Source organism: Bactrocera oleae, chromosome 2 (assembly GCF_042242935.1).
Source record: "Bactrocera oleae isolate idBacOlea1 chromosome 2, idBacOlea1, whole genome shotgun sequence".
In the NCBI taxonomy this organism is placed as follows: Eukaryota; Metazoa; Arthropoda; class Insecta; order Diptera; family Tephritidae; genus Bactrocera; species Bactrocera oleae.
The window spans coordinates 49,986,675-49,996,593 of NC_091536.1; the positions used below are offsets into that span (position 1 = coordinate 49,986,675).

At 32.5% G+C, this 9,919-nt stretch overlaps 1 protein-coding gene across 1 annotated transcript; it reads right to left on the minus strand.

The window, feature by feature from the left end:
- Positions 1-7,105: 7,105 nt before the first annotated feature.
- Positions 7,106-9,692, minus strand: LOC106623592 (lysophospholipase-like protein 1). The gene is made up of 2 exons (XM_014243163.3): positions 9,497-9,692; positions 7,106-9,439 (listed from the first exon to the last, which is right to left on the minus strand). The coding sequence occupies exons 1-2, from the start codon at positions 9,567-9,569 to the stop codon at positions 8,808-8,810; spliced, it is 705 nt and encodes a 234-aa protein (XP_014098638.1). The 5' UTR covers positions 9,570-9,692; the 3' UTR covers positions 7,106-8,807.
- Positions 9,693-9,919: the final 227 nt, after the last annotated feature.

Genomic DNA, 9,919 nt, shown 5'->3' on the forward strand with positions numbered 1-9,919 from the left:
TCCCTCAAAACTTAAATGTCCATTTCTTCTTGGAAACTTTTAATACTTCTTTTAAAAAAGGAGAGCCACGGAAAAATATTTCAGAATTGTAAAATATTTTAAATCGACCCCACGCTCAGCTTGCATCAAAGGGTGTCGTCGCAAATAAAATTGCAATCTGTAACTTACGTTCCGCAGTCACACACTGCCAGAAACTTTTTGACGGGCTGTCCAAATATAATTCTCAAGATGGGCAGATGTGGTTCCCATACCCGATATGACAAAGCAAAAGCTTTAATCGTTAATTGGATTGCAAGATTCGGAGCTCCAGCCGTCATTACATCAGATCGAGGTCGTCAATTCACATCCACCCCTTTCGACTTCGCAGGCAAATGGAATTGTAGAAAGATGACATCGAACGATAAAATCACCAATTTAATGCATCAAATAAAATACCTCCCATACGAGGATTTATCTTCACTGACCCGCGAAACCATATCAAGTGGGCAAGAACGTCTTACAGTAACCTTCATTACAGAGAATTTACTATCATAAGCGATCGCCCAGCCTAGAGGGATATACTGTGGCAACTTCAGGCTACATATATGTTGTACAATGCTTTACTACGTTTTTACATCTTAGTTTTAAGCAACTTTATTCTTCCCTTTTTTCTCACGGACTCCGAACTAATCAGACGTGCCGGCAGCAGCAACCATCAGCATCAAACATTTTATTTAGAGTGTGTATAAGTATACTTTTTTGTGATTGAAACAAATAAATAGCAACTTTTGTTAACACAACAATATACAAAGTATATGAATATATGCATGTTCTTAATCTAAGTAAATATGATTATATTGAATACATGCGTATTGTATGTAAATGCAAATACATTTATGTATGTGCGTACATTTTGTACTGTCTCGGCATTGTCCATGATAAGCATGTTCAAAGATATTTGAAAATATCGCCGAGGGTAAGAAATTATTATTTTAAAATTAATTTAGGCAAATATATTAATAAATTCGTGTTCAAAGTTAATGAAACACTAATAAAAATGTAGCTTTGTGCATAAAATGAATAAAATCGTGAAAACTTGCCCTAGCCGCCATATTTTTTTTACTTAGGTTTTTCTATATTTTTTATTTTATTTTTACAACTGTACCTGGTATATAAAAACAAAATACTAACAAACAACTCTTTTCTAATTAAAATAAAATACTTAAAAGCTAAATGTTAATGAAATACATTTGCTGCTATTGTTCTCTTGCTAGGTCGGAAGGCTTTTTGCGTTTCAAACGGATTTCTGTCCCAGCAGTTTCGATGAGTCTGGAAGCCTCCTCATTTACATGCTATCTAAGCCTCATTTCGTGAGACTTGGCAATGTTGAGTATTTCATTTACCACCGAAATCACGCCTAGATCACGGTGAAGGTCAGCAGATCTAACGTACCAAGAAGCATTAACTAAAGTCCTTAGTGCCTTACTTTGAAAGCTCTGAGTGCAGACAATAGAGCTTTGACTTGAGCAACCCCATAGTTAGGCTCCGTAGGCCCAGACTGGCTTTAGAACTTGATTGTATATTAACAACTTGTTTTGGACTGATAAACTGGATATCCTGCAAACTAAGTGGTAAAGCTTAGCAAATTTCGAATCAAGCTCACATTTTTTTGACATGTTCTTTCCGGCGAAGCTTAGCATCTAAGGTGATACCTAGGTACTTAGCACTGTTATACTATGTTCGCACCGACACAAAATTCGTGTTTTCATAGACAAAAGAGGTTTTCAGGCGAAAACTTGTGTTTTCATCTATACAGAATCTGTCAAACGAAAACACGGTTTTCGCTGAAAACTTACGTTCCACTCATTATAATCGATGCCTGCTCTAGTTTAATCGATATTATTAGAAGACTGACAATTTTGCCAGCCCTAAATGTCAGTTGACAATTTGTTTACATTCCATAATTGGCCTAAACGTACTCTACAAGAAACTGCTGATGAGTTCACCAATCCACTCACATTTGATATGTCAGTACTGTTAATTTACATTTGCATTTTTAAATTCAGAACTATCCACTGATTGGAGAAAGACGTACGCAGAGCTATTGAGAGGAGGAGATGGAAACAAGTGAAAATTTATTTTTATATTTTCATATGTTATTATATTTTTTGTTGCATTCCTTTTTACATTTAAGTATATTATTATAACAAATTTTTATTAAAAGTTTGAAATTTATTAAAGAAATATAAATTATATTATCTACTGCGCAAAAGAATTTTTCACTACAGAAAGCGTTTCAGTCATAACTGACAATTTTCAGCTATGAAGGATTTATGGTCAGCAATGACTCAGAAAAAGACATGAGAGTGAGCAGTATAGATATATAGTGAATCAATTCCGAATACCCATGCGTTAAAGAGAGATGCAAACTCACACACATATCTTTGTTTATATCAGTTTTTGCACAAGGCTCTTAAGAAAATGATAGAAACATTGTTCTGCGCGCTGACAAAATTTTTTCAGCTATGACTGTCATATTATCCATCAGATGACCGTCACTGTTCTTGTAGGGTACATAACAAATGTAAACAAGTAGATGTGTGAACTGTTAATGAAAACTCATCGAAAACACACAATGTCGGTCGGAACGACTTTGGTTCCACAATCCACAAATTGTGTTTTCAAGAGGATTTCAATTCGGTGCGAACATAGTATAATAACAAAAATAGATAAAAACGGTTCAATACTTCCCCTATAATATAAGATTTCATATACCTAATATAAGATTTTCAAACTTTTGGTTGGCTTTATACCGTATATATCGGTCAACACGTAAGATATCTTAACAAAACTGACTGAACATATAATATATATGTGATATTGGACTATGAATTACCTGTTATTCTAACAAACCCTATGCTGAATAATCGAACCGACGATAAATTGTCAAAACCAACTAGGCAGCGAATTCGTAGTTGCCAGAATGTTCTAGTAGCGAACTTTTGTTAAGGGCTGCCGGACTGTGCAGCAAACACAGTCCTAATTAGAGTATTGCTGTTTAAAGAACAATTGAGCTATAAACAATGAGTTGTAAACTAGAACAACGAGTAATAAGTGTTAAGTTGTTGGAATTAGAAATAAAGATAAGTGTATAGCAATTAAATTGGACCTTTGTTGTATATAATATATTTTTTTAAATAAAGTTTTCCTACTCCTGAAGGTATTTCCCCAGATGAATCATTGTAAGTTGCAAAAGCATGAAATGTCCGTTTACACCCGAATTTAACCCTTCCTTACTTGTTATATATATATTTTTTTACATTCTTTTTTATAGGGGATAGCACTATTGCACACTAGCAATTATTTTTTCTTTACTTGTAAATTTTTATGAGTGCCAAATTTTGAATAATTTTTTTATTTTAATAACAATTATGTATTTGTCCTACTTTTTATTAGTATATTGGTGCACGCTTCGGGGTCCGTCGACGTTAATTGATCCTCTAGTTCGTCAGTACCCGCTTCTTCATGTTGTACAAAGTGTATAAAACACTCACACTGCTTTTGGATTTTCGGCTTTTGGCGTTCGTTTATTTCTTTAAAACTTTTTAGATTTTTTTTTTTTTCACTCGCATAGCCGTATTTTAGATTTTCGGGCTGTATACCACTTCCGCACGCTGGTCGATGCTCGGGTGTCAATTAAAAACATTTGTTATGTTTTTTTATAAAAAAAAATATTTTGAAGGGAGCCATGCTCTTTTATTCAATTCAAAATTTCAGAATATGAACTAAAAATTACAGTTAAATATTCTTAACTTTAAACCCAAGAATGATAGAATACAAGATTAGGCTGTGACAATTGTTACAAAATCAAATTGCACTATGCCGCCATCATGTGATGTAATTATTTTGAGTTGAGAAGAAGAAACACAGCACAGCATGTAAATTGTAAACAAAAACGTATACACTTTGGTTAATTCGTGAAATAAACTTTATTAATTATTGTAGTTTTCGGTGAAGAAATGTAGTTAAATTAATATAATAATGTTGCATGAAAATATTTGGGTCATTTTCAAATGAATACATTTATCTATTGATAACATAATTGCCAATTAAGTGAATGGCTAAAAGCAATTGTGATTGCGAATGCTATATTTATTTAAATTTATGAGATTAAAATATATTAATTTTGAAAAGCGAAGTGTACAATAGCGAGCTGCAATAACTATTATGAAAATAAACAATTAAAAAGGAACTTTTTCAGTTTTCCTTCGAATATAAAAGTTCCCAAAATATGGGTAATTTTGGTAAATGTATATTATAGTTTAGGTCCCCCAACTAAGGAGGCCTCAAAAATGAATTTTTTTTTAAATCGTCTTATTTTGACACGAATATTACAAATCAGTGAGCGGAAAGTGAATTTTTTCAACGTTTCTATTTTTTGTTCCAAAAAGAAAACCAAAAAATAACGTTTTTGTAATTTTTTTAATATATATGCAGTACAGCAAGGAGTTTGACGCGATTGAATTATGAACACCCCGGTTTTGGACCGACCAGGGTTATTTTTTTTTTGAGGCCGAAGGCCGCCAGAGCGGAAAGGAGTTCGACGATCTCCGATATTCGTCCATACTATCAGATTGCGGCACAAAAGAAATTGTGACTGTTAGGACTCGAAAGAATTACGTCACAATATCATATCGTATTACTTTGTATCAGTGATGAAAAAGTACACACAATTGTGCATTTTCCGCCTTTTTAACTGTAGTCGGCACTTTACGCACAATCGACTACTTTTTAGCAATATTTTAGGAAAGACGAAAATATGTACATATGTATACCTAAAATCTCTTCGTAGTAAAATTTTTATTTGCAACTTAAAGAATACGATAATTGAAAAACTATACAGAAAAACATCACATAAACAATTTTTATTAATAGTAAGGTAACTTCAAGAAAAGGAAGAAAAAAAGTTGACAAATAGTAATGCGGCAAGTGCGTATTTTTCGCACATTGGATAGGTAAATGTAAAATTTTCAACATGTTGCTACAGAGTACCACGCTTACTTCCAATATAACACAATTTTAATTCCATCTGATTCTTTCACTTTGCAGTATACAAATCAAGCACCAATGAATGTATCGGAAGATAATCCTTTCCTGTTAATAGTATGTATGTCAAAAGTGGGTTGAATCGAATCAAATAACTCCCTTAGCCCCATATATCTAATATAAAGATTTTCGAACTTCTATTTGGCTTTTTAGCGAGATTAGTAGTATAATATTGAATATATTATATGTTACTATAGTTTTATGCCAAAAAAATGTGAAATTGGTCGAGGAATTACCGCAACTCCCAAAAACTACAACTGTTCACGTTGGTCAAAATTAGCGATATTTTAATGAAATTAAATGGACAAGTTTTCCTAAAAATTATGTTGTTTAGCGTTTAATATGAATGAAATTGGTTTAGACCTTGGTCGAAACCTTATGTCCCTAATATAATCAATTCCTACTTTATGCGTTTTATTACGTTTTGCACATCAACTTAATATATTAAATTTAGTATCATCGATTGAGTTTATATCAGATATAGTTCATTTGAAGCTGATTTTGATATAATTTTCAGTGACGCTACTAAAATATATGAATTATATATTAATAAAACTATGGTCATGTAACGTTCAATATAAGTTAATAAGATACCAAATTTGATTGTCAACCATTCACGATTTCGTCGAGTAATGAACATTAAATTTTTTCTCAATATTTTTTAATATAAAGTTTTGTCAACATCTGAGAGTATTTCTCCGGCCTTGAGACCTTGAGCAAGTTGTAAGTGTAGGAAATGTTCGGTCACACCCGAACTTAGCTTTTCATTACTCGTTGACCATTATTTTGGCTATAGCTAGGTGAGAATGAACTTATGGAGAAAGCTTGATGTAACTAATTATTAAGTCTAGGTGACTTATTTACTGTTCGGCACTCTCAACTAAATTTCCGCACATTTTTTGAATCGAATTTGGCACAATTTAAATTGTCAAATTCCATCCCTGCTTTGTATTGTATAATATGATTCTTTTAAAATGTGTGACGTGCTAACTTACATGTATATGTTTTCCATTCAGTGGAAAATTTTTTTGCAAATTAAAACTATTCTGCCAGAAAGTTTAATTTTTTATTTTTCTTCATATGTTCAAGTCTATAGCTATATGCTATAGTGGTCCGTTATCGGACGTTCCAACAAATGAGCTTCTTAATGAGAAAAGAACAGGTGCAAAATTTCAAAGCGATAGCTTTAAAACTGAGGGACTAGTTTGTAAATATACAGAAAAACGGACATGGCTAAATGGACTCATCTCATCATGCTGATTATTTATGTATATACTAGAAGCCCGACAGACGTTGTCCTGTCCCACGTCTTAAATGTAAACTTTTTGAAATTAGTTGTAATAATTAGACCGTTATGATGAAAATTTTTATTAGAAACTTATTACAATATCTAACGTCATTCATATATATTTATCACAATCCGACCAATCGATAGCGTGTCAATATGTATATTAGAATGCTTACAAAGATGTTAATTGTAGAAGTTGTATTGAATGAAATCTTGAAGTCCTTTTAATTGATTGTGAAAAGGTTGAACCTATTCTATAACGGATATTTATTCTTAGAGTTAATTATCTACAAAAACTGAAGTTATTGTAATGCCATAGGATGTACAATATTTTTGGTTAATCTTTGAGAGGTATAAACAAATAAATTCGATGGTTTTCCTACTCTCGTGCACGTAACGTATAATCGGCCGTGTGAAAAGCACGGATTTTTTAAATCTAACCCACAAATCGTCATTGTTTGACCTTCTGCTTTATTAATAGTCATCGCGAATGCCAAGCAGATGGGTAATTGTAAATGTTTAAATGGTAACGAGGAATCTGAAGAAATCATTGGAGTCCGTGGCAGAAGTACAACTTAACCTTGAAATTTTCCACTCAAAATAGTGGCTTCAAAAATGTTGCCCATGATTTTTTTTATGACTAATCCTCATTGGTCCTTGTGTATTTTTCATAGTATTTTATTTCTACAAAAAATGCCACGTCTTCGAGGCAGAGCAAGAAATATAAACATATTTACATATTTCTTAGTTTTGTATATTCACTATTTCCGTACAGAGTAGCATAGCAGTATGAACTATACACCATACACATGTCTATAGTCTTAATAATTTAAACTATACTTATGCTATCTTAGAATCTGATCTCAGCGCTCAGCAGGCTCAAATATACTTTTGAATATCTGTCACGACTGCAGCGCATTCTGCCGGAATTCTATGTAAAACGTTCTAACATCTGCAATGGTAGCGTAGTCTACCGGATCCAACGTAAACCATTCCAAAATGAACAACTACTGATCAATGAAAAATTAGTTAAATAAATCTTTTCCAGTGGACAAAAATGTTAATCTAAACCATCCTCGAATCTCCTTGAACTCACACAATCAGTTTCATCAAAATTGGTTCAGCCGTCTAGGAAGAGTTCAGTGACATGCACACGCGCACAAGAAATATATATAATATATAAAGATTTTATAGGGTCTCCTGCGTTTCCTTTTGGGTGTTACAAACTTAATATACCCTGTTCAGGGTATAATTAAAGTTATTTCCATAGAAGGGTATGGTTGGATAGAGGAGATTCTCCATATCAAATTTAACAAATTTTATCTTGCAATTTCTCGATTTATAGTAAGTTTTTCTTTTATATTATGCACTTATTATACACTAACACTTAACTACATTGTTTCTACATATTTATTTTAATCAATTTTTCTCATATTTGCTTTAATTTTTTACATTTTTTATTTTTTACAAAATTTTCGTTATATGTAAAATAACAAATAAGTTCTATGTTGTCAAATAATAAGTGTTGCCGTATCCATTATATATATATTATATTTTTTTTTTATTTTGCAAACGAATTAAAATTAATTATAAAAGAGGATTATACCCTAAATACGTGAACCATAATTCTTTCGGTCAGGAATATTCTTTTGAAGCGCGCCAATGCAGAAAGAAGTAGTACCCGAAAGGCACAGGGACCACCCATGTGCTGGATCGGCCAGGGTTATTTTTTTGGCCGAAGGCCGAAAATACAGAAAGAAAATCTAACCAAACAAAAAAACCCCTTCGCAACAAATGGAGTCAATAAAACATACTTATATGCTTATAAACCCTCTTTCTTCTATTAAAATGAAAATTTAGGTCATAATATTTTGTAGAGGTATTTCTATTATTATTTTTATTTATTTTGATTGCTTTCATTCGTTTGGATATAGCAACACTTATCATTTGTCAACATGGAACCCATTTGTTATTGTACATGTAACGGAAATTGTGTACAAAATAAAATGCTTATTGAAAGCAAAAATAAAAATAATTGATATATTGTAAAATAAATATGTAGAAACGATGTAGTGAAGTGTTAGCGTATAACAAGTGCATAATCTAAAAGAAAGATTAACTATAAATCGAGAAATTGCAAGATAAATTTGTCAAATTTTCAACTTAAAATGTAAATATCTCGAAAACTATAATTTTCCGGCGGTTATAATTCTTGATCTGGAGAATCTCCACTATCCAACCATACCCTTTCTAATCCTAAAATCGTGGGATGTAATACTAAAGTTTCTAAAGTGTAAAACTAATTTATTATAATTATATATTTATATATATATATGTATATATATATTCTTAATCTTTAGAACCTTCTCTATCCGTACATACCCGCATACCCGAATCCCGAGGAATAGTATTCTAAAATTTATCCCTTATGCATTTACAGTTTATATTGAATTTCCCCAGGCAGTTTTTTTAAAATCCAGTCCCTAATATCTAAAATTTGATGTTTCTTTAATTCATGCAACGTGTTGTCGAGAGGAATAAAATTTCCATTTACACCAAGTTCTGTTAGCTTTTCGTATGTTTCTTTACCCCAATCTAGAGGCACAAGTTTATCTTTGGCGCCATGATACATCCGCAACTCGGGCAAACTGGTTCCTGCAGCTAAACTTTGTCTTAACGTTTCGTATATTATTGAATCACGGTTAAGAAAGGAAGAACAAGCAAATATGCCCGCTAAATCACAATTTAAATGATAGCCTATATGCAAGGCTAATGCACCTCCCATAGAAAAGCCGCCAATAATAATTCTGCTGGGTGATACACCAAGTTCCACTTCATTCTGAATAAGATCATTAATCTTTTCATACATTTGCGATAAACTCTTTCTGTTTTCTAAAGCCTCGATCGTAATAGCACGACGATCAAACCAAACGTGGGAAAGCTCTCCAGACAAAGGAGTATATGCTTGTACCGGGGCTGTAGGGTATATCATTTTAATGTGTTCAAAGTCCATGTGGCGCCCCAGTAAAAAACGTACCCATTCAGCAAGATTTGACCCAGTATCTCCTGAAACGATACACAAATATTATAATTTTATATCTTAAACGGAAAACAGCGATATACCTGAACCATGCAAGAAAATTACAGTACCACTATGCGCCCTAGTTGTGGGATAAATCTTTCTCAACTTTATCATTTCAATGTATAAAATTGGAAAAATCTTTGAACATATGCTATTATACAATTCCACAAAACAGGTCTACATATCTACTTGATCACAACATGCATTTCTCGAGTCACTTCGATAACAACAAAAAAACGATTATTTCTGATTATAATTTAAACACATTACGAGGCATATCGATTTGCAATAGATGTTTTCTCAAAATCTTTTGTTTTATTGTCATTGTAAACTACAATATGCCTATGTTTCTTAATATTTAATGAAATGTACATCTCGACATCCACTACAGAAAAAAACTCGGGTCGGCTTTAGTATACCGTCCCCGCTTTCGGGGATAAAATGGGTATGGGCGGATAGAGGAG

Bases quoted from the DNA above. Each gene is read 5' to 3' on its own strand.
- LOC106623592 (XM_014243163.3), bottom strand. From the start codon at position 9,569: ATGATAAAGTTGAGAAAGATTTATCCCACAACTAGGGCGCATAGTGGT. The intron at 9,440-9,496 runs GTATATCGCTGT...GTATCGTTTCAG, and splicing joins AATTTTCTTGCATGGTTCAG to GAGATACTGGGTCAAATCTT.